The sequence below is a fragment of the Crocodylus siamensis genome, chromosome 9 (assembly GCF_052110815.1).
Source record: "Crocodylus siamensis isolate JL-2025a chromosome 9, ASM5211081v1, whole genome shotgun sequence".
Classification (NCBI taxonomy): domain Eukaryota; kingdom Metazoa; phylum Chordata; order Crocodylia; family Crocodylidae; genus Crocodylus; species Crocodylus siamensis.
Genome location: NC_143403.1, coordinates 64934512 through 64958870, shown reverse-complemented (window position 1 = coordinate 64958870; position 24359 = coordinate 64934512). Strand labels below are relative to the sequence as shown.

General features: G+C 42.1%; 1 protein-coding gene across 2 annotated transcripts in view; it reads left to right on the top strand.

Annotated features, from left to right (window-relative positions):
* The first annotated feature begins 307 nt into the window (after positions 1-307).
* ADGRD1 (adhesion G protein-coupled receptor D1) overlaps positions 308-24359 on the top strand; it is a 237932-nt gene continuing 213880 nt past the window's right edge. The window contains exons 1-5 of one of the 2 annotated variants that reach the window (XM_090062339.1): positions 308-958; positions 1055-1091; positions 7638-7721; positions 10721-10816; positions 14609-14731. In XM_090062339.1, coding sequence (XP_089918465.1) covers positions 893-958; positions 1055-1091; positions 7638-7721; positions 10721-10816; positions 14609-14731 — 406 coding nt within the window. In that variant the 5' untranslated portion in view covers positions 308-892. The remainder of the gene's footprint in view (positions 959-1054; positions 1092-7637; positions 7722-10720; positions 10817-14608; positions 14732-24359) is intronic. The other variant, XM_090062340.1, reaches the window with a different exon arrangement.

Here is a 24359-nt window from a genome sequence, read left to right as displayed (position 1 = left end):
AGAAAGCTCTGAAGAAATACAAAGTATTATTTTAATAAATGGCTCTTGATACTTTCATAAAACTTCTGCTTTAAAGGTATTGTATGTTTTTTAGGCATTGGAGATACTAGTATTTGTACTGGCTTCATTCCTTCTCTGAATGTGCAAACTTGCAATAAATAATTTTTATGGTGGTCTCTTTAATCTGCTTTCTGAACCGCATTAACTTGTTTCCACTTGTTCCTAGCAGGCTGGTGTTAGGACCCAGAAAAGAGACAGCAGCAACACGATATAAATAGAGTACCAGAATGGGACAAAGTTTGAGAAGAAAGCATGACATCACTCAGACTTGCTCTCCACCCAAAAAGATCTGGGATGGAGGTGCAAACGTGAGCCAGACAAGCGAGGAGCTAGCAACACAGTTCAATCCAATTCCTAAGGAAACAGTGAGAGTCAGATGTCCAGTGGAGCAGAAGGGGCTACTTTTTTATGATGAGAACCAAAACTGGCTTCAGATCTCTGACAAAGTAAAAATAATCGGAAAAAAGAAAAAAAAGAAAACCACAGACAGCAAACATTGTAAAATAAGATCTCTTCTTTTGGCACAAATAACAGCAGAACTACTTGCATTCTTTCTGTGCAATTGCACAATTTTTGGATCTTATTATTTTTATCTTATGATTTTGCTCCAGTCATGGCTATGTGTTTCCAAGTGATCCACATTTAAAGCAAGCAAATATTCATGAAGACTTTGGAAGAATATATTGCTTTCTCATTGGAAGAATGAAGTTTCTGAACCTGTGTGGAAAATGCACTTTTTAAAAGAAAAAAAAGTAGCAAAGGAGAACTTGTGTTCATGATTGAAATCTCCCAGGAATTAGATTTCAATTGCACTTGAAAACGCAAAAGGACCATGAAGAATTTGTTGTCTCTGCTTTGTTATTATTTGCTGCAGATTTTATTTCAGTCTAAGTATCAGGTAATATTCAGAACTTGGGTAACACTGAGATTTTTCCTGTTTATTCTTCAAAACTTTTGCTTCACATTGTCTTATTCTGTCATATTTTATGTACAGGTGTATGGAAACTATTCCTGGCTACCCAAACACCCAGGTAAGGACATTGTTATTTATTATTGACACTACCATGTGCTTAATTGTTACAGTGTATTTAGCAAACCTTTTGTTTTCTGGTTTATATTTCATTTTTTTAGTTGTTGCAAGGGATCATACAAGACCATACTAAAAATATAGTGCCGGGCATTCAATCTAGAGTACCGGACAATTGCAGTTACTTAAAAGTTCAGGTCTCCCTATAGTGACATCTTGTATTAAAAGAAATACAAAAATAAATTCTGTGCACATTGCACAGAATAGGCTACCACCTTTGTGCATGAGAATTTTTTTTCTGGGCTTTTTCACTTGAGTCGGTCTTTGAATTGTATTTAAACAGAGATTACTTTCTCTTTCACCACAACGTGCTAGTGTTCAGCACTTCAGATTCATTGACTTGCGGCTAGAAGTGCCAGTTCACATATGTTACATTGCATTTGTGTGGCTCCAGTCATTTAAAAGCCTTTGATGATTAAATGTAGATTGCTCAGGACAGAACCGCAGCATGTTTTTCTTCTGAGCTCTCGTCATCTGTTTTCAATGCGAAAAATCACTCAAACTTATTTGCTGTGTGTGTAACTGGAGAGATCTTCTGTTTGCACAAATAGTTTAGCCTCAAGCCTCATGGTGGTGTACAAGCACAATTTTACAGTTTAAGCAATCCACAGAATGCCTTGTGCTTTTAATTTCTACCCAGCTAGTACCCTTGTACTAGCTTTCAAAGAAAACTGCTGCATGCTGCAGGAGAAGCCCTGTTCTGACCTGTTGCAATACATGAATCCCCACCCTGTTATCTGAGTCCTAATTACAGAGTATGTGAGTAAGCTAGTGCCCTTGCTCATATCAGTTCCTTCTGTTTCCCCTTTGTCTGGTAAACATTAACATATTGTGCCAATTCCTATAGAAAAGGATGAATGACCTGTAGCCTGAGATGCATTAGAAGAAACATAGGCTGTATATAAATATTATGTATTGCAGGGGGAGGAGAGTTATAAAAGAGTCCCCAGTTTGGATGGGGAGCTAGAACATATTAAGCTCTAAATCAGTGGTCTCCAACATTTTAACATTCAAAGCACCCCTTGATAGATCTGAGGCAGCTCAATATACTGGAGGTACCCCTCGAAAAAATGCCAGCTCTTAGTTTTCATTGCTTTTTGACTACGAAAAAAGAATAGAGCAATTCTTCTGTTGCAAAGAACTCAGAAAGACCACAGCAAGTCAGGATGTTTTTAACACTGTGGATAAAGAACACTATTTGAAAACTCTGAATTTATCTTGTGAATCATGTTTGCACAACTAACAGTACTAATTTTGTGCAACACCCCTTGAAAGGATCTCAAGGCTGAGAATCACTGCTCTAAATGATTCTATCTTGATTTGCACTGTGATGTAATCTTCCTATCATACATGGTCCAGCATTTACAGCAGACAGAGTCATAGTAATTTTGTACTTATAAATTGAAAGGAAAATTAAGTGAACAGAAACGAAAGGAAAGCCAGGTGAACAGGCATACCAGTGGTTTTCAACCTGCTGACATTTTTTGGAGGCTCCTTCAGGATGGATTGGCTCTGTGCGTGGTTTAGAGAAGGAGTGTTAAAGTTGTCCTGGGCTGGATCCAAAACGCAGGGCTCCTTGCAGGTTAGATCTAGACAAGCCGGTGGGGTGAGCAGTGTCAGGGATCCCTGGGGGTTAATGTAGCTATTATCCACCAACCCCCTCATCTGCCTGCCCCTTTGCCCCCTGCTCCTGACACACATCCCCAAAAGAGCCTTGTATCTCGGAGTCTGGTGGTGGGCCACACTCCTGCACTCGTCCCTCAACTTCTGGCCCTTCCAGAGACGATATGACTCTGTGGGCTGGAACTGCCCCATGGGCTGTATGTTTGACACCCCTGGTTTAGAAAATAAAGTACTGGATGGAAATCCAAGGAACCTGTGTCCTAGTCCTCACTTGGTTGCTGTCCTGCTCTGTGCAACACTGGGGAAGTCACTTCTCTGTGTTGCTGTTTGCTCTCCCACTTTTTGTCTATCTTTTCTGTTAATTGTAGGCTGTTTAGGGTAGAGATTCTCCCTATATGTTGGGATGATGCCAAGCACAATGGGGCCCTGATCTCAATTAGGCCTTCTGGATGCTAGTGTAATACAACTGTAACAATCAAGTGCCTCATTATATCCTGGCACAGCTGTTGGCATCCATTCATTTTCTCTCTGCCTCTTTGTTTTCTCTCCATTATTTATATATTTATTTTTGCCTGACCATTCTCCCTCATACATTCAGCCTTCTTTTCCTCGTTCCTCACTTCTCTGAAAGTTAGATACTCTTGGCAGTGGGAGACATCTTCCTAAACAAGCATCACAAACAAGGGTGCACATTCTATGCTTTAGAAAGAGGAGGGGCTGCCAGGCTTCATGGATAGCTAGTTGGGAAACAATTAGCACAAGCAGTCCATGGGGATGCTGTTTGTGCACTGGAAAGCTGCTGCTTTCATTTCCTCTATTACAGCCAGTGTACACTTTTGGATGACATGCCATGAGGATGATAAACCATGTCCTCATCCGATATCCCAGTCCCTCAGTATTCTTTGCATACCTGATCTCACACTGAACTCAATAGCGATTTTGTTCCCCATAGTATTCAGATTGGATTATAAATATGTGTATGCATCCAGTATAATTGTCTCCTTAATTTAAGGAACAAAATCAATCAAGACTCCTCTCTTTCCTTCTCAGCTTGGTCTGGCCCGATGCTTTGCAAGAATGCAAAATAACATGCAACACTATCTATCCTCATCCACAACCACAAGTTTCCCTCATCTCTGGGTAGCTGTGACATTTGTTCCTCAACCCACAGTTGTGTTTTTTTTGAGAGAGGTTCTCTGACCACTGAAAACATATGTAGTCATGAAGGGCAACTGGGGACGCGAGTCTCCTGCATTGATCACTGGTGTCAAAAGCACTGCAGGTGTTTCACCAGTGATACTGCTCTCTGTTTTACAGATCAAGTGTTTGCAAGTAATGCAGGGCTCCTACAAATTCAGCTGCCTTAGTTCCAAAGGTCCACATCAGCCCCTTCTTTCTGACACACAATGGGTGTATCTACATGAAATGCTTTACTGTGCAGTAGACTAATCTACCGCACAGTAAAGTGTCACTGTCTACACGTGCACATTTACTGCACACTAAATTGGACTACTGAACAGTTAGTTACTACCCATAAATACAGGTAGTAAATTAACTGCAGTAGATATTGCGCCGTAGCGCATGTGTAGACACTTGCCAGGAGCAAATTTGCTCCTGGTCAGCCCCTATACTAGGGGGCCACAGGGGATGAGGAACTCCCACCTCCCTGTCTCCCTCATGTCTTCCACCCTTCCTGTGTTCTTCACCAGTTGCATTGGCACCATTCCTGATGCGAAAAGGGCCTCAAAGCATTATAGCCTTGCAATTGTGCCAGGGGGCAGAGAAGAGAGCAAAAGCAAAATATTCACTGAACTGGCTCTAGTTTCTTGAAGGAGATGAAAAAATAGAAAAACTTTTCCAGACCCCTGCATAAAATCAGGTCCAGGTATATGATGATGCAAACCTATTTGTGTTCACTATATTGTAGGGATTGTTCAAAACAAATTTGTCTGTGTGATACAAGAACCCCTATTATACTTTTGGGGTCAATGAAATATAGGGAAAAATTCCAGGGAAAGTTACTCGGGGTCACCTTAACTTGCACACCAAATTTTTACAAGGCTCCTGGAATGTTTGGGCAGCATGCTTACTGCACAATAGCCTGGGTCCATTTTACACCTCTGTTACTTGTCTTCATTTTTTAACATGCCCACCTCCTGCCCCCACACTGCCCATGTCCTTGGTAGGGTGCCAGAGAACCAGACCCAATTCTAGGAAGAAAGAGTTAGCAGCACTACATAATGTATATTCAAGGTCCACACTAAATCTTTTTGAGGACCTTACTGTGATCAGTAATACCTGCTCCGAGGGAAGCCCCATGGAAACCACTCCTTGCCCCAATTTTCTTATATGGGGTTATTCATACAAACTAGCATCTGCAGACCCAAGCCTGAAATTAGGCATGAAGAGTGCAGTCCAACATAACAGCAAAAATATATCACAATAATATACAGGCATGAGAGGTAGAGGTAAACTTTCAGCTAATGATTTTATTTGTCCTATTCTGCTCTTCTCCTGCCCAGTGCTTGAGGTGTTGGGGAGGAGCTAATATGGAAAGGGTCAACAAGAGTAGTCCATGGGGATTTGTAGGCGGACAGGGAGATCATTTCATGAACTAAATTGGGGAATATGATGCAAAAACAGAAACGGGACAAAGAAAACAGTTGGGCAAGGCTTTTGAGAGGACCCTAGGCACCTCTCCATGGCATATATTTTGTGGACCTGGTTTTCAGGTATTTTCTGGCTGAAATATTCAGTTAGAAACATAGCTGAAAATAGTTTAAAAAATAGCCTCTGGAAATGTTGCTTTTGTAGATAGCAGCCCTCTCTTCCTCCTGAAAAAAAGCAGCTAATTAATTCATGCCAATTGAATGATTTGCCATGATAAACAAAACATGCTCATTTGCAATAACAAGAGGCTTTTACTGTTTCATCCTTCTAAAACTTTCTTTGCTCCAGCTGATTAGTCATTCTTTTCCAACACAGCTGGTTAAATTAGTTACCCCAAGAATAAAGAGTTTCTTTCAAGCAAGAAGATAACAAAAACATCCATGTTTGCCTACATTATTAATGTCGTGCCCTTAAAATAGAATTGTTACCTTAACCCAGCATTTAATTGTTCTGGGCAGCTTGCTTTTGCTCCAGCCTGAGAATTCACATCTTCTAAAGCGTCTTCTAGCTGACATCAATTAAATCTTGTAGATAAATCTGCCATTGGGAAATGGGAACCATCCAATGTTCTGCTTTTGTCAACTTGTCCACCTGGAGCTCAGTGCAGCCATCTGCAAGTAAAGAAGACATTTAGGGAAACAAAATGTTCTTATTCACCGCAGGATTTATTTTATTTGTTGGGGGGGTGGGTTTTGGTGTGGAAAACAAGGCTCTGAAGACATAGCAAGTGCTGCAGGCTGAGCAGTTGTTAACTCTTTTTATATGCCTTTTTTTATATTGTTAAATGCCATCTTCAGAGCAGTGGGAAACTCTTTCCACAGAAGGGTGGGGTTCTGCCTGCTTCACTCATAAATCCACCCAAGTCTCAGTAAGCATTCCCTATCCCTGTGTTTTTGCTGCTGGGTCCTATACACCAGCTTGACCCAGGACATTATGGCTCCAGCAGGCTCCTAATGATAACTTCCCAACATCCTTCCACAGAATAAAGAGTAAAAACAACATAGATCAATATAACTTGAAAGCAGATTCACTTGTGCTGCCTTCCACTGTAGGCTTTGGGGGCAGAGCAAGAATCCTGAGCATCTAAGTTGTTTCTTCTCAATGGGCATGTCTACACATGCATTTACATCGGCTTAAATTTACTGCACAGTAGATTACTACACAGTAAGCGGGAATAGGCCCACATCTACATGTTTAGGCCCTCTGACTTGGGACTAAAGTTAGTCCCAAGTCAGTCCACACACACACAGTGTTACTATGTCTACCGTAAGGTGTCTACACGTGCATTACTGCACAGTAACTAATCGGGTGTAAATCTGAGTCAGCGTAAGTCACCATATTTACTGCGCAGTATGGATGTGCATGTGTAGACGCATGCCCGTACTATGCAGTACTTTTGGTTACTGTGCAGTAAATGTGCATGTGTAGATGCACTGACCGTCCCCTTGAATTTTGAAGACCAGAAGCACTTGTGGAGGGACTTCCGCATATGTAAAGAAAGGGAGAGGAACAGAGGCACAACGCAGCAGGGTGCCTGGGACAATTGTGATGCACAGGGATAGTGGTAATGTCCAGCTGCTGCCGTGCCACTGACTACATGGTTGCAGTAACAGCAGTATTATCTACTTCCCCCTGCCCTAACCTCAGCTCTAACTCAGTGCCTGGGGTAGCTGTCCCAGTTGTCCCACACTAGTTACACTACTGAGGATAGAAAGCTCCCTGTTCTATACATTCCTCCATGTGGCATATGAGGCCTCTCTGCCTGTTGCTCTCAAGATGTTCTAAACACAGCAACTTAAAAAAGCATGGGGATCTTTACAGTAATATGAATAGGAGCATATGAAATTAGAACCAGAAACTCAGATGGTAACTTTAGTTCCAGAAGATCTGGTTTTATATGTGTATGCATTTCTAACGTCGTTAACGTAGATAAGTGCACAGCTTTGTAAGACAGGTTCCTTTTAGTGCACAATCAAAAATCGTATTGAATAAAAGCCATGTGTTATGCCCAGTGCTATTTATTTATTTTGATTTATTTCAAATGCTCCCAGCTTGTGAGCTGGGTTTGGTTTATAAAGAAATGTTTTATTGTAGTTAACCCTCTGATCCTCCATTTACTAGTTTCTACACTGGTACACTCATCCCTAAACCACATACTAATGACCATTTTTTCTCCCTATCTTTGTTTTCTTGAAAGGGTTCAAAGTTTTAGCCTCGGCTTCCCACTACTGGCCACTGGAAGATGTCGATGGAATCCATGAGCTTCGGGATACAAGTGGAGGTAGCCGTGAGATTCATGACAATGAGAGTAACATAAGCATTTGTGACAGTTGGTAAATAGAAGGGGAGCCCGAGAAACAAATGCTAATGAAACTAGCTTTAGAGCCCTGGCAGTTGAGATCTATTTATACAGCAATATTTTGGCAGCCTCCAAATCCTTTTGCATTTTAAAGCTATTTCTAAAAACTATTCTTAAACATTTTAGGACCGACCTACACATTCTTAGGGACATCAAGAGAAATTGGTTGTGATCTAAAGTGTCGTTAAAATCGTGAGCTGCTTTGGTACATACATAACAAGCACAAATATACGTAGTGGGTGGGATTTTCAGCTATGCCTATTGAAACAAGGGCCCATCTCTCTGATTTTCAGTTCAAGTTGAATGCCATACTGCCATAAACATTTTGAAACTTGTAAATAGTCAGCTCCGTATAATTCGAAGAGGTGGGCTATGCTGCAATCTTTACTCACTTCTGGAAACCTTTCCTGAAAGTCCATACTGCAGCATTGTTCAAAGTAGTACTTGAACCAAATCCCCAGGACCTTACTCAGGTAAAACTCTCAAAGAAGATGGCAGGATCCCACTCTCAGTCAGACGTGATATCAAAGTGCAGCGTAACTCCTGGCTTAGGTCATTTCCTGAATTTTAAGTGTCATTTGTGGACTAAATAATAATGCAGGAATGCAGTGGGAGATGGAGGACTTCCAAAGAGTCCTGGGGATACTGTTAGTGGTGTTGGTTTAGCACTTGTTGAACCACCGTGTCACTGCACAATATTATGGGAATGCTGTGCGGCTCCCTTTCAGACAAAACAAAGCTAAGGTCCCACACCCAGCTGCTTGTGACTATTAAAGATCTCGGCAATTTTCACACGAGTTGGCATTTTAACTCTGGTGTCTTAGCCACATTCCATCCTGGGTAATTACATCCCGGCTTCCTCCATTCCTCACACAGGACCTGACAGCTCCCCTCTCCGTTCTCAGCTATTTTGTAATATCGCATGGCCCTGTTAATCAGTAACTGAGTCCCCAGTGATGATATTTTCCTCCCTATTCAAAAGGGATGGTGAAGGGAATTAAAGAACGAGTGAAAGAATTTGGGAACCTCAAACGAAAATCTCTACAGAAGTGCAAAATATCACTATTTAAAAAAAAAAAAAGGGATGAGCCCTTATATCACAGTTTGGAAAGAGACGCGATATAAGGCCTACAAGCATCAAAAACTCTCTGTTTTCAGAGACACTTAAGTGCTCCACTGTCCAAGACATACTTTATAGGAGTGATAATTAAACTGCTGCAAATAAAACTAGGAAAATGCTGGCCCCATTAAAGTTGATGGCAACATTTCCATTGTCTTCAATGGGACCATGATGTGACCTATGAACAATTCACTTGTAGAATTCTTTAGCACAGTATCAATTTATTTTCTTGTAAATATATAATTTATCTGGCAATAGACATCACTTAGCATAAGTCAGAGTAAATCACTCCTTCTGTAGTACAAAGATGAACTATACGAAACCAAATGCAGCTCTTTAAAAAAAGAATGATAGTTGTCTGATTAAGGCTGGGAACTGCTCGATTTAAAAAAGAAACAATAGCTGCTGAAATTCAGAAGCTGTTTCAAATATATAATTGATACATAATTTATTAGGCTCAATCCTGCAAGGTCGTTGCTCACAAGAATAGTGTTGGCTCATATGAATTCTTCTGGAGTTCTTGGGAAGGCTTAGCTAAGAAGAGGTTTGCAGGACTGGGCCTCAGTTCATGTTTCCAAAAGGATGCCAGTAGCCTAAAAGCTTTGGGTTGTTTTTTGTTTTTTTAATTTGGTGCAACTATGGCTATGCTGAATTCTTTGTTTAACGTTGTTGTAGATAATTTATTTTCTCAGTTTGTAACTGCTTATGTTCTGCATCCAATATGTACGTGCAATTCCCTTTGGCCTCAATAGAAATTGTGTCTCTGCATCTGAAGGCTGAATCTAGCATAAAGGCAAGGTTTTCTATATTGCTGTATTCTAATACAGGGGACAATTTTCCTGGTTTTGGTAGCGCTTTGATTATGCAGCTTTTCCGTTCACTGCTAGAATATCTCTTGTTGTTTTTCTGTTCATCATAATATCATGCAGTCGTTTTCATTTCATGTTCATCTCATAAACCCTTGGAGCATCATACTCTTGTTCATCTTCCATTTTATTTGTTGAAGTCATTATGTATGAATCCAGTTTCATACCTCTCAACCACTCGCTGTTCTGGGAGTCAGGGTCACCAGATTGGGTTTGATTTTTTTCTTGTGTAGGAAAGATTCTGTTTACGCTGGGCTCGATCCAAAATCAATGGCCGTCTTTCCACTGATTTCATGGGCTTTCGATCAAGGCATTATTTCAGTCAGAATAAAACAGTGAAAATGACTGTATGGAAAATGGGTCAAAATAGGTACACTGAAATAATAGAGAATGTTTTCTTTCCAATATCGCTCAGTTATGGTTAAGGAGTATTGGAAATATATTATCTACTTTTGTTTCAGGGACAAGTGTGACTTTTTAAAGCCGATGCTGTCCTTTTAAATTTAGTGATTATAATGTCACCTGCTTGCCAGTTTCCCTTAGATTTGGTCTAAATCAGGATTTTGTGTGTTAAGCTATTTTGGCTCAGCGTGAATCTTTTTAACTTATAAAATTACATAATATAACCCCTAACATTTTATGCAGTTTTACTGGGGATAGCCTTTCCCTTTTTCCTATGGGAATGTTGCACTTGTACCTATAACAATGTCTGCACTGACTTTATGCCATAGAACTTCGTACTGTTAAAGTGCCATAACCTCTCTGTGCAGACACATCTTTAGAGAAAAGGGATGGGGAAAACTCGATTGATTACAGTTCAAAGGGCCACTAATGAATATTTGATCTGTGCTAGTTGAGAGATATGGACTGGCCAATTCATATGGATTTTGTGTTTATTCATTGTTTTGCTTATTTTGTTTTGTTGTTCCACCCAGCTCTAAGAATCCACAACTTCACTGTGCTTCCTTCCCATAACTCTACCTTTGTATATACCAATGACTCTGCCTACTCTAACTTCTCTGCAACTGTAGGTGAGGATTTAATTATTTTTGTTTGTGTATTTGTCAAAACGTGGATGGGTATAATAACACTGGGTTCCAAGCTAGAACTAAGTTTTGTTTCATTTTTAAATGATCTTGTCATTTAAATGATGCTTGTATTGGCTTAAATCTACAAAAAGCTCAATCAAGTTGCTCTGGATATACATTTGGGTAAGTGAGAAGATAATTTAGTTTTGCAATGACCTGATCATGCTCTTACTTGCATGAGCAGCCGAACAGCTTCATTGGAACCACTCCTGGGAGTGAAAACAGTAGGGTTTGGCCTCAAATACCTAAGAAACCACAAAATATTTGAGCCAAACTCCCTTAGTAATTAAGTAAATAGCCAGTCAGGAGGAAATCTCAGTATAATCAGAACTCTCTCTTCATATCAGTGAATTGCCACATATAAAAGAGTTTTTTCAAGGCGTGGCTATTTTCAAGCAACAGATTAGAAAAGTAAAATCCAAGTACTTCTGCTGGAGGAAAATGAAAATGGGAACTCTTCCATCGTGACATTTCTGATTAAAATAATAGAAAAAGCAGGCAGAGGCCTTGCAGGTGCATGTGTACTTAATGAAAACAATTTTACGTTGACATCAGCCAACACATCAAAAGACGAATAAGTAGAATGGAAAATAATGACTACCCAGGCAGGCACTTCCAACAAAAGCTTCAAAATCTGGCTCAAATCTCACACCAACACCACCACAAGCCTGAAGTAATTTAATTGAAGTCAGTAGACTTGCTCTAGATTCATATTACTGAAACAGTAACTAGACTCTGACCCACTCAGGATTAAGTATCAATACACAGGTGGTTATTAGGAAAGGTTAAGTGAGTAGTGAGATTATGAAGCTGGAAAATGTTTACATAGCTGCCATTTGGGTAGTTTGAATTCAAGAAGGTTGGTATTAAAAGCCAAAAGACTTACATACTGTATTTTTCTGCCTGGTTACTGTAAGGATGTGTTGGCAATCCAAGTCCATTAATAATGAACTTTCAATGACCCTCATTCCTTTCAGTCTTCACTTATCTGCTTTGTAGCTATTTGGATAGGTCTCACAGAACAAGATATATTCAATGTGAACATTAATGGGAGTGACAACAATACCAAATGAAATACTATGGAAGCAGAAATGCATTATCCTATGAGATTTATCCTGGCGAGGTTAATTCACAATCTAAGTTGCTCATAAAGAATTCCAGAAAAATGTGTTTCTTTTCATACTGCTAATATTTTAAAAGAGCTCAAACACTAAACTCGATCTGGAATAGACCTATACTCTAGGTTATGTCCATATGATCCAAGGCTGCACCATGCAGAGATAACGGAGTAAACTCTGCACATGCTGGCACACAGCTGCATCCCAGCTAATTAGCTCTGCTAAGAATCACAGCTTATTTATTAATCTGTACACAGTACCACGCTAATGTGGCACTACTGCTTTCAGTCCCTGAGCTAGCAGGTGCAGAACTAATTCAAAGATTTCTGCATGTCACTGCCTTATGTCATTTGGACTCCAATATATTAGCAAGCACATTTACAGATTCACGGATAAGCCCTATTGATTTTCTTTCCCTAGAGGAGGAACAAATACCTAGAAACTGTGCTTTATGGACAGTGAGATAAATCAAAAAATAGTCTGGGCCAGATGCACTGGAGCATGACTGCTGTCTGCTCTCCCTCAAAGTTTGCGATGGGTGTTCACTTGAAGATCGGCTTCACAATACAACTGCTCTCCGCTCAGTCCCCACCATATAAGGGGAAGGTAAATGTTGGAGCTTCTCTGAGTCATGTTGTAAGTGTTTCTGGTCATCAGTCTAGGCAAGTGCAGAGGAAGATGTGGTCACAGTCCTGTTCCACAGCTGAGATCTGGGGGCGCATAAGAGTGTCTGCATTTCTGTGCATGGGGACTGTTATTGAGCCAGGACAATAAACAGACGACACATGTGAAAGAAAGCTCACTATGTCCTCACTCTTCAACAGTCTTTCCTTATCTCTGTCACGCTGATACAAATGCCCTATTTCTTAGCTGGGATGCTATTTGGTATCTTCCAGGAGGGAAAAAATATTTTATTCTTGCCATTGCTTGCCCTGGTACCACCCTTATCTAGGAAGTGCCTTTTCCAGAATGCAGTACTTGGGAGGCATAAAATTAAAGACCCTGAAATCTCACTTACCTTGCAGAGGGCATGGCAATATTAACCCTAATATCTAATGACAAATTCAAGATCAGTAATATTACATTGTACCCACCTAAACTATATAAAAAAAGTCTTGGGATATTTTGTGTTCTGTAGAGTAAAGTGCTGTGGTGCAATCTTCTTCACCGGAAAAAAAAAAAAGATTTACTTTTACCTAGGGATCACTGATACACACATGAGCTTTTCCAAAGTGAAAGTCACTGTGAAGGTGGCCTTGGGCTTTCTGGCAGCTTTATATACTCTGGTGCTGCCGGAATACAAAGTGTACCCTGGGAATGCACCAGCTACTGAAGGGACCACTAAAGGTGGCAGAAGTATCTAATGTGCCTTCTGCCAGCTGTTGAGAGATGGCAGACACCTTAGTGCACTTAGCAAAAATGGCAAAACTGGTAGCAGAAGGGAGGGTCTGGCACTACAGAGTAACACTGAGTATGAATGCTGTCAAAACTTTAAAGGGTGAAATACACCTTAGCTTTATCAGAATTAGTATTATTAATATCAAAAAGTTATAGAATAGCAACCCTGGGCAAGTGTATATGCCTGACCTCAATCAGTTTAGCTTGTGGTAAAAATAAAGTGTTTTGTCTTTATAGGCCGCATCCAGAGGAGCGCAGCCATGCATTATGCGGTATGGCAGACACATCTGCGGTGTCACACACCACACATTCAGCTGTTTTCTGTGCTGCAAGGAAGCGGGGGCGGGTATCTGGGGCATCAATAAACCCACACACACACAAAAACTGCATGCACCACTCTGCTAAGGCAGCATGCAGGCGGTGGCTCAAAACCAGAGCCTGGCTGGCCAGAGCCATGCTCCAGCCGCCGGCCAGGCTCTGAGCAGCAGGATTGCTGCTGCTGCAGCCCCAGGAAGCCCCTAAGACCTCAGGTAAGGCTGCCCAGCCTCCCTTACCCAATCTGGGGTAACCTGCTGTGGGCCCGGGGACAACTGTCAGTGGCACAAGGTGGTGCTATTTATTTATTTATTTTAAATCGGTTTCTTAGTAATGAAGACAATAGGAAATCACAGGGTATTACCAAGGTATTAGACAGGCACAGCTTTTTCAGATGTTAATGAAGTCACTCACTTAGCATACCACTGGCTCTTTCAAAGGACACAACTGCCTGCCTTCTGAATAGGGTTGGATGAGTATTCTCCACATTTTATTTTTTTGGAAAAATGGCTTTTTAATCCTTTTTGAAAATGGATTTTAAGTAGTTTTTGTCAACATTTTTCACAGCTGGTGAATAATTTCCTGAACAGCTCTATTTCTGAAACATTGATAGAGCCCAATCTACATTCACAATTTTGGATTCTGTAGAGTTTACACAGCCTATAAAGTCATAGTTTCTGGTCCTACTGGTTCAGTTAAATAATTTATTTAGCCAAGTAAGATGTCACAGAAGGGATGTTTATCAGTTTTATAGAATTCAAAAATATCAGAAGATGGTCATTTGTATTTTTCATTTAAAAAATGGAAGTTAGAAAGCTAAACTAATTAAAAATACTTGGAACATTTGAGATGGTTTCAGCAGATAGGAATGTTAAGTGATTATTTTTTAAATTTCCTTCCTTAGATATTGTAGAAGGGATGGTCAACAAAGGAATTTATGCCACGGAAAAGAAAGGAGTTACCTTTCTCTTCTTTGGAAGCTACCAGAACTCTTGCATTAGTAACCCAGAAGTTTGTGGACCTGAAGGTTAGTGCCATAACATTATTACTGATCATTTTGATTATACTGTGATACTCTTGCATGTCATTACCTAATGAAACTTAGGCCATATTCCTACTTGGATAAGAGATCATGCAGAAGCCTCAAGAGATTTTAGGAACTGTTTTATACCATGCAATAGGGGTTTTCTTTTCTCTGGGTTAGCACTAAACTGATGCAGTGTTATCTTTAAGAGAATTGTCACTGAAATTACATCTAAAGTCAGCATATTGACTTCTAAAATAACCTGTCTTAATTTACTTCATTTTAGCTTACTAACTTTTGCAAGTTACTATCAGATAAGTGCTACTAGAGGCTCTTGGACATCTATGAAGTAGCTCTAAAAAAAGGCAATTCATATGTGTTTGCAATTATCCAGTAAATAAAAAGGGATGTAGTAGCTGAGCAGTTAAGGCATCTCACTGAAACTCCAGAGGTACAAGTTTAAGCCTGCCCTGTTCAGCCCAGCTGTAAATGGGTCCCTGGCCACTCAGAGTGGGGAGTTGGAGGTGGACAGAGGTGATGCTAACCCCTTTGGGTGCTGTCAGGTATATAAGTTGGAGTGCCTTGATCACACCAGCCTAATGAGCTGTTAGGCTCAGAAGGACCTTTGGGGGTGTAAACAACAAAAAAAAACCCCAAAAACCCTTAAAAGCCCTCCCACCCTTGGATTTTGCTTCTCTACACTTTGTTTATGAATGACTTTTCATTTCTTTTTAAATACACAGTAGGCTCTGTAACTATCATTTGTTAGACTTCACAAGTTAAGAAGCATAAGGTTAATAGAGACACAGGAGCGCAATAAAAATCCTCTGGTTGGTAATTCCCCTTCTGCTTCTTTCCATGGATTCTTTTGTTGCTTCTTGATTTATGAGGGAATACGTAACTCCACATGGGCCAATAAAGGGTTAATGGAAAGCCATGGGCTTGATTAGCCCACCTCTTGCATCTGTAAGTCAGTTTGTTGTTATCAGAGTCACCTGGGTAAAGGAAGGTGCTCAGCGTGTGAGCTGCTTTCTTTTCTTGGATAGGGAACAAAGAGAAGGATTGGCCTTGAAGCAGGTACAAATCATCCGAGGGAGTCTTGTGGATCAGTGTTTTCTGGTTCATATAATATGGGGCTTTTGGAGTGATCTGGAGGTGAGTCTGGAGCAGGCTGAAATAGGTTTTTGGTTGGGTTTTGAGTGCTGCTGTGGGACTCCATGGGGTGACCTAGGAGATGCTGCTGGGACAGAAAAGAGCCTTGACAGGAGCCCTGAAGGGATGGAAAATCTATATAAAGGACTACCGATAAGGGTAGCACTATGGGCTTGGCATACAAATAGTGTCCGAGAACAGGGAGGACTTCAGAGGGAGAACTGGCTGTGGCATCCAGCATAATGTCACAAGGAGGTAGTGCAAGAGAGGAACTATTCAATTGTCCCTGCACTATTTATCCCTGGGGCATTTAACTGACTTTAATAAAAAGTGCAGGGTTGGACTTAAATCTTTTACCTGGGACCTGAGACTCTTTGGCCAGTGAAGTTGTCTCCATGTGCAAAACTTCTATTTGGCTATACTGCTCTAAATCTTGCCTAGAGGCCCCTCGGAGCAAGGTTTACTAGTAACCTTCTGCAGCATTTGTTCTGCCATAGGTCAGGCTAAAGGTCTTGATGTTCCCTTCCAGCCTTAAAACGTATAAATAATTAATTGCCGATGGTTGTTGTGAATGTTGACACTTTTCATGACCTCTTTATCAGTGGAAAAATAAGCTAGCTTTTCAGCTAGTACTGTAAGGTAATTTCACCAGCATCCATGAAGTCCCTCTGGAGAAAGGACAGCAACATGTGGCCTACAGCTTGTAATCCCAGAAGATAATTGGAGGCTTGTGCAAAGCCACATATTAAATGAACGAACATACTAAACCAAGCCCAGGATAAACTCCAGGCCTGCTAACCTTTACAGGCCCCTTTCTGCATTTCAAAATAACTACATCTCATTTCTCTGCCCTCCTGTTGCCACCCCTTCCCCTCCAGTTTCAAGACCGGACAGTCGCACCATCTTAAATAAACAGATGGAGAACGCAGTTCCCAATAGTGTTCCTAACTTGGTGCTGGTTTTTATGGGTTAAGCTTCTTCCTTGAATAGTTAATAGTTTTTCCTGGAAAGAACTTTGCCCAAGATGGATTTGCCTAAAATCATGAAGTCTAGGCTTCGAGTCAGACTGGATGCATATCATTAGAGAGGCCGCTTTCCATAACTCACAGACACCAGGGAGGCTCTAGCGAGTTTGCCACAGCTGTAAGCTATCAGCATTCTCACCCTTTTTTCAGTTGTGATATAACATTTAATTTTTTTTTTTTCATTGCATTGGGTTTTGGATTCAAAAAGCTGTCAAGGGACAGTTAAAACACTTGCCAGCTGTAGTTACAGGGTTGAATATAGTGGGGTGTGGTTTGAATAAATGATACACAACTTACAGGCTTGATTATAGGCCTGATTTAACTGAAATTAGTGTCTCATTGCTGCTCTGCCCCATTACCTAGTGCTTACACTGTCTTCCACCCTTTTTGCCTTTATCAATTTAATTCTCATCTTTCTCAGTGTCCCTCTATTTCCCCCCATGAAAGCTATTTTTCCCTTACCTCCTGATAGAGGGAAGAAGAATGCCACATGCAGAATTGCCAGCAACAGTTTGGAGGTATTCCACCCTTTCTCTCTCCCTTTCTTTTTTCTGATTTCTAGTCTAATCTTCCAAAAAAACCCAACAAAGAGCCCTCTTATCAGACTCTTACTACTCCCTGGTAGGGAAATCTAGGGGGAAAGACTAAAGAGCTCTCTCTGAATTTCCCTGTGGAGAGCTTTTCCTTCAGTCACTCTGCAGCAAAGGATTATTCACCACAAAAGGGGTTGCAGAGCCCGTCCACAAACCTTGTGTAAGTTTGTGGAAAGCCTCCTGTGCCTCTAGGCTAACCCTGGGTGTTGACCAGGTCTGTTTGAATGGGTGGGACAGATCTCCCTGTTAGGCCCCCTCCTCCAGTTCATAGGGTTTAGGGAGTATAACAAAGTCAGTAATAAATGTGGTGATGGTGGGAGAGGTGAGAAGGGAAAGAACATGGGACTAGAAGGGCCTTCTGGGCAGCTCAGTACCTGAGCTGTTGGAGTTACATGAATACCTTAGACTCGGCTTTCATTGTAAAAATATTCATAGCCTCACAGCTTGACCCTTTCATGCCTAAACGTAGCGGGGAAGGAGGAAGAAGTCAGGCTTCCTTTTTGCAAGCCTCGGTGCTTTGGACGGCTGACTCAGGATTCTTGAATGCTAGTAGCTGGCAATGACCAGAACTTGTAATCTGTAGCATGCCAAATCTTACAAAAACGATGCAAAACCCTTCTACAGTTGGCCAACATTAAGCAAAGTGTGTACTTTGGAAACAAACACCAAACAGGAGTCTTCACCTTTCTGGGATCTTCCCCTCTCTGTCCCTTTAACTGCTTGCTCCTCTTCACTTTGCCCACTGAAAATATGAGGCCTCACAGATATGTTGACAAAGTAAAAAAAGGAAGTGTCAAGTGGTGTTATCATTCAAGCTGCAAATTATCAGATGTAATCTAGGCAGTGACTTAGAGAACTAAAAACATTACATGACTGAACAAAAGAGCTGCTGGAGCAATTTCAAATGCGTTTCAACTGCAGGAATCAATGCAGAAAAGTCTGTGCAACTCTGCTGTGTTCTCTGTAATACCTAAGCCTAATGGCTCAGTTAAGTACTACTGTTAATATTGAATTTCTTCGCTTTTGTTGATTCAAATCATTCTTTAAATGGGTAGTACGATGTGAAATAGGATTTACACTGGGCTATTATAGCAAGTACTTTGTGTTACCATTTAGAAAGGGGTCAAAATTCACACAGTAGTCAGAACTTGGCTGAGGAGAGTAGAGCAGGTAATTCAGCATTCTGCTGCAGGCATATTTCTTACGTAAGATATCTTATGTACATTTTTCATACCAGTGGGAAATAAAAGTCATCAATACGTCACATTATTTCTACAACTATAATATAACATAACAATCAGAATAAATTTTACTTTTTATGGCACCAGAGCATTCCCAGTGCCTCACAAACAAGAACATTAAAGCAATAAAACACTGAAATATTCAGCAGATAAAAAAGAGAAAAGAAGAAAACACATAAATAGTTAATATTAAATCATTGCAGCAGGTAAAAAAAAAAATCTTTAGGTAAAAAGTCCTTTTGTCTCCCTTAAATCAACCTAAATCAATGGTGGTTATAAGCAGTAGCTTCATTAATGTGCTATAAAAGTCTTGGCGTGCATTGGTTATATATGCAGGAAATGATTTCCCTGTCCGATTAAAATTTTTTGAGATGGAAAAAAAGGGGGATGGGGGTGGGGGGCGAGGATTTCAGTATCTGGATTTGGGAACTTAATTTCAAGTCTTCATGAACCAACACAGTGGTTTGGCCATTTTTAGCCTGAATTTCCTGAAATGTCAACAGTTATTTTAAATTTGAAAAAAAGCTCAAAAATAGGAAAATTCCTGAGCAGAATCTGATTGTAGTTTCACAGGAAGTTCTGCAGCTTTTGGCTGGAATGCAGTCAGAAAGTCTGCTGTTCGTCAACATAAAAAACCCAACCAATCCCAATCACAGTCAATGCATGATTTTTTTTGTTTTTTTTTTTAAATCAGGTAGTGGGAAGAACTTTTATACTCAGATTAAATATAATCTCAGGCTAGTGATGCACTTCCCCATGGAGTACTCCACAGTCATTATGCTTAGCACACCTTTCGGAGGTAGAAAATTGCTATCCTTATTATAGAGATGCACAGAGAGACTCAGGGTACAGACAAAAGTAACAATTTTTCACCCAATCTGGCCACAGAAAACAATCTATGGCCATGACCCAACAGAAGCGCATGGCTGCAGACATTTTTTTTTTTTAAAAATAAGACCCAGCCCGTGAAAAATCTGACCCTTCATTCAATGAGGGGTCAGATTTTCACCCAATCAGTCATTTTTTAAGCTGTCTGCAGCCATGCACTTGTGTATCATCATTACATGATGGGTCAGATTAAGATGTTTCAAAACAAAGCGCGTTCTGTAATTTGTGTCTGCACTGCCTTCCTGCCTGTCACTGTTTTCAGAATGGGAAGGAGGAAAGGGATGGGTAGTCGAGTCTAGGGTTTTTTCAGCCCCTGCTGGAGGGTGGGTACATTGGAGCCCCCTCCTGGAGGTAGGTGGTTTCCAATACACCCTCCAGCACTGGCTGGCGAATCCCTAGAAGGAGCTCCCTCTGCTCCCTTTCCTCCACTTCCATTCTGAAAGAGGGGCAGGGTGGGAGAGAGTAGGGGCCATTGCTAGGAGACACTGGCTGCAGGCTACCAGCAGGATTTCCCTCCCCCCTGGAGCCAACAGTGAACTTTTGGGTGGCCCAGGGGAAACGAACAATTGCTGCAACTCAGAACACTTCCTGCAAAGTATTTTTGATTACAGCGGGGAGCCGTACTTCTGTTTGCACCCTCATTGATTTGCCCAAAGCCCCCCTGGAAGTCCCCAAGTAGGGAATTGATCTTGGATTTTGTGAGTTTTAGGATTGGCTGTAACTACTGGACTGGCTGCTGGTTACTTCCTTTGGTCTGCACCGCTGAGGTGGATTACTTGAAGGGGCAGTAAAGTGACATAAAAGTTACTGTGCTTGCCTAATGGAAGAATTCTCCTCCTATCTGAACTGGAGATATCATGAAGTGGTTTGATCTGGAAGAGGCCTGTCTATAGTGCTTGGAAATAAGCCTACCATTTAACCTTAGTCATTAACAGCTAAGATCTATAGATCACCTTCAAATTATTATTATTATTTTTTAACTACAGAGAGTTTCCTGCCTGGGATTGCTACAAATGGTGTGTCGAGACAGGGTCTATTTATATTTGACTGAGGAATTTATATGTAGTACAAGCTTTTTGGACAAAAATTACTTTCCTAAAGTCAATTGGGATTTTTATGATGAGGCTTTAAAGAGCTCAGTTTTACTTTTTGGCTTACCATTTCAGAAAGTGATGAAGTATATTTAAGGAAGATGACAGACTGGAAAACTGGGCTGGAGCCAACAGGATAAAGTTCAATGCTGACAAATGCAAGGTGTTACACTTTGGGAAGTGTCGCAGGGGGCCTTTCTGGGGCCAATCCACCATTGTTTCTGGGCCAACCACTCACCTTACTCTCCTGACATGCCTTAATTGATTGTAATTAGGCAGGAGGCTGCCCATTCTTGCCCCGGTGCCAGGGGGCACTATCTGTAGCTCCATCGCTCCCCTACACCACTTGTCCAAGCATCACAGATGGTATCCAGGTGACAATGCTCCCAGCCTACAGCCAGAGCTAGCTTAGCCCTTATTGTCAGGCCTCAGACACATGGATTCATACCACCTTCCTCTCACTAGGGAGAGTCACACTACCCATTCTCACAGAGTCTCTTTCACACATCAACAACTTATATTGCTCTGCTTCCTCTCAGAGTGAGCCCCTCAGCCATAGGCTTTATCTAGTGCATACCTTGGGTGGCAGAGATACCATCTTTTGGGCCTCTCCCACCAGGGTAGTGGCCAGCCAATTACCCAACCAGGGCCAAGCTTGCCCTGGCCTCTTCCAGGGCAACTCTACACATTCATACACACTGAGGCTCCGTATCTTCCACCCCTTCACTGGGGCTCTGGTGGCCATAGCCATGCCTGGCCCCAACTGCTACCTACAGTTATGTGTGGGCTGGGGGTTATTGAGGCACCCCAACCCACCTTCCACCAGGGTGGAAACTGGTCTGGTATTTTCCTGGAGGCTCCCACACCACTGGGATCCGCACCCCAGCAGGGTGCAGTTGTAGGTCACGCCTAGGACCAAAAACCTCCTGCCCCTACCTGTAGAGGTTCTCATACAGCAGTTCAACCAGGCCATATTTCCTGCCTGGCTGCCACTAGGGAACTGCTCTGTTTATACAGGCAACCATGGTTCTAATATGGCCACCACAATCAAGCACCTGCTGGCTGCTTGACTTGGCCCTTAAAATGGCAGGCACCAACAGTGCCCTGCCATAGGAAGACTAATAAGACTGGCTGGGTGGTGGCACTATGAAGAAGAAATTGGGAATTTTGGTACATCGTAGACTCAGTACAAGTCTTCAGTGTAATGCAGCTGTACAAAAGGCATTTTGGGATGTATTAATAGAAGCATTAGGTGCAAGACATGGAAGGTGATAGTACCTCTCTACTTGGCACTGGTTAGGCCTTGTCTAGAGTATGTACACTTTTGTGCATTTAAAAGAGGATGTGTAGAAGTTACAGGGTACAGAAGCAAGTGGCAAAAATGATAAATTTCTTGGAGGGCAAGTTAGAGAAGGAGAAGTTGAAGGAAATAAGCATGTTTAGTTTGTGGAAAAGGCACTTAAAAGGAGACATGATAGCAGTCTTCAAATACCCATCTTGCTACAGAGAGTAGGACATGGACCAATGGCTTGAACTTGCAGAAAATAGGTTTTGATTTGATACCAGGAAAAATTTTTGCTTGTTAGAACAGTGAGGCAATGGAATAGACTGTCTGGAGAGGTTGTGGAGCCTCCATCATTGGAGGTGTCCGAGAAGAGTTGGTCAGAAAAGATCTAGGTATAGCCTGGTTTCTATTATTTGGGTTTTTCCATGCTTCTGGACTTTGCTGTTTGCCACGTGGGGTTGGGGAGGAATATGCCCCCTCCTACTGCTACATTTGTCAAGGTTTTGTTTTTTTTAGCCTCCCTGAGAAGCACTGGGTTGCCAACCCCGGGGATTTTGACTGGATCATGATTGGTTTGATCTGTGGTGGTTTTTGCCTTCCTCTGTAGTTTGTGTGTGGCACGGTGGCTCTCTTCCTGGGGTATTGTGAGTGTTTTTTAACAACCTTTGCAACAGAAGAATGTTGACTGCTGTGGTCTCCCTGCTCTACCTGTGACAGATCAGGGTGTTATGAGTTATGGTTATGTCAGCCTTGACTGTGTAGTTTTGCTAATAAATTAGACGGTGGATTTGGACAGGATGATTTGGACAGGGATGACCCTGCCTGAGACAGGGGGTTGAATTATATGACCTCTAGATAGTCCTTCCCTATTTCTGTAAGAATCTGTGTAGGGTGTTATTTTCATGAGCTATGATCCTTCTTCTGGAGGCTGATATGTAGTAACAGGATGATCCAGTAAGTTGGGAACTATCTCAAGACTTGGGAGGCGTGAGTTAAATTACCTGCTTCCATCAAAATAAACCTGGCTGACCTTAGGCAGGTCACTTAATCTCTCAGATCCCCATCTATAGCACCCCACAGGGATTTTGGAATAAAAATTATGATGTGCTCAGATACCATGGCAACAGAGACCTTATTAGCAGGCCTGTGTGAAGCAGCTAGTATTCACTTCAGATTCAGATTCGCCCGATTTTGGGGGATGATGATTCGATCTGGTGATTTGAATCACTGTCCCAAATCGATTCAGAGATTTGGTCACTGCCAAATTGGCGGAGTCTCCGAACTGGCCCCATCCCTCACCTGCTCTCCCAGCCCCACCCAGTGCTGGCCCACCCAGCCCCGGCTCCCAGCTCTTTGAAAAAAAAAGCCTGGCACTCACTGGCTCCTGCCAGGCAGGGGTCAATTCCTGCTGCCCACCACTGCCCTGCACTGCATGTGGGGCTCTGTCATGAGCCCCCATCCTCCCACATGCTCTCCCAGCCCCAGCTTCTGGCTCTTTAAATGCCCCCCCCCCCAAAAAAAAGCCCCACTCACTGACTACTGCCAGGTGATCCACACTGCATGAGGGACTCTGTCAGGAGCCCCCAGTCCCTGCCTGCTCCCTCAGCTCCCCCGTGGCTGCCCCACCTGCTCCAGCTCCAGCTCCTGGCTCTTAAAAAACAAACAAACAAAAAACCAAAAAAACAGATTCACCGGCTGCTGCCAGGTGGCGGGGGGGAGGCTATCTCTGCTGCCCTCCACTGCCCTGTGCTGCATGGGGGGGGAAAGGGAGGGGCTCTGCCAGAAGCCCCAAGACCACTGCAGCAGCCAGTGAGTTTGGACTTTTTTTTTTTTTTTTTTAAAGAGCTGAGAGCTGGGGCAGGTGAGGCAGCCATGGGAGGGGTGGGGGCTGGGATAGCAGGCAAGGGTTAAGGGGTGCTGAGGAGGCTGGGGGAGCAGGCATGGGATGGGGCCTGGCATGGGTCCCCCATGGTCCCCTTCCCCCTCCTCCAGCCCCCACTCCCCCACCCCCTATTTACTAGCATGGAGGTAGTGAGCAGGGACTGCCTGAATCTCCAAAGCTCTCCACACTCTTTTATTCAGTGATGGGCACCTTCACTGGAAAGAAGTGGACAAAAAGATTGATTAGACAAAAATCCACCAAATGCCTATGCTGTTTATTCTGTAGTAACAAAATCCCTTTCTTTCACAAACATGAATATGATAACGGAAATATGGGAACATTTGTTAGAGTTGTATGCAGCAGGGTGGGAGACGGGGGAAGGCCTTTTGTCATTAGGATGGGTAGGGATTTGTCAGTGGTTTCACCCTCCCTAATAACAGAGCTATCAAGTGCACATTATAATTCTGTTGCATA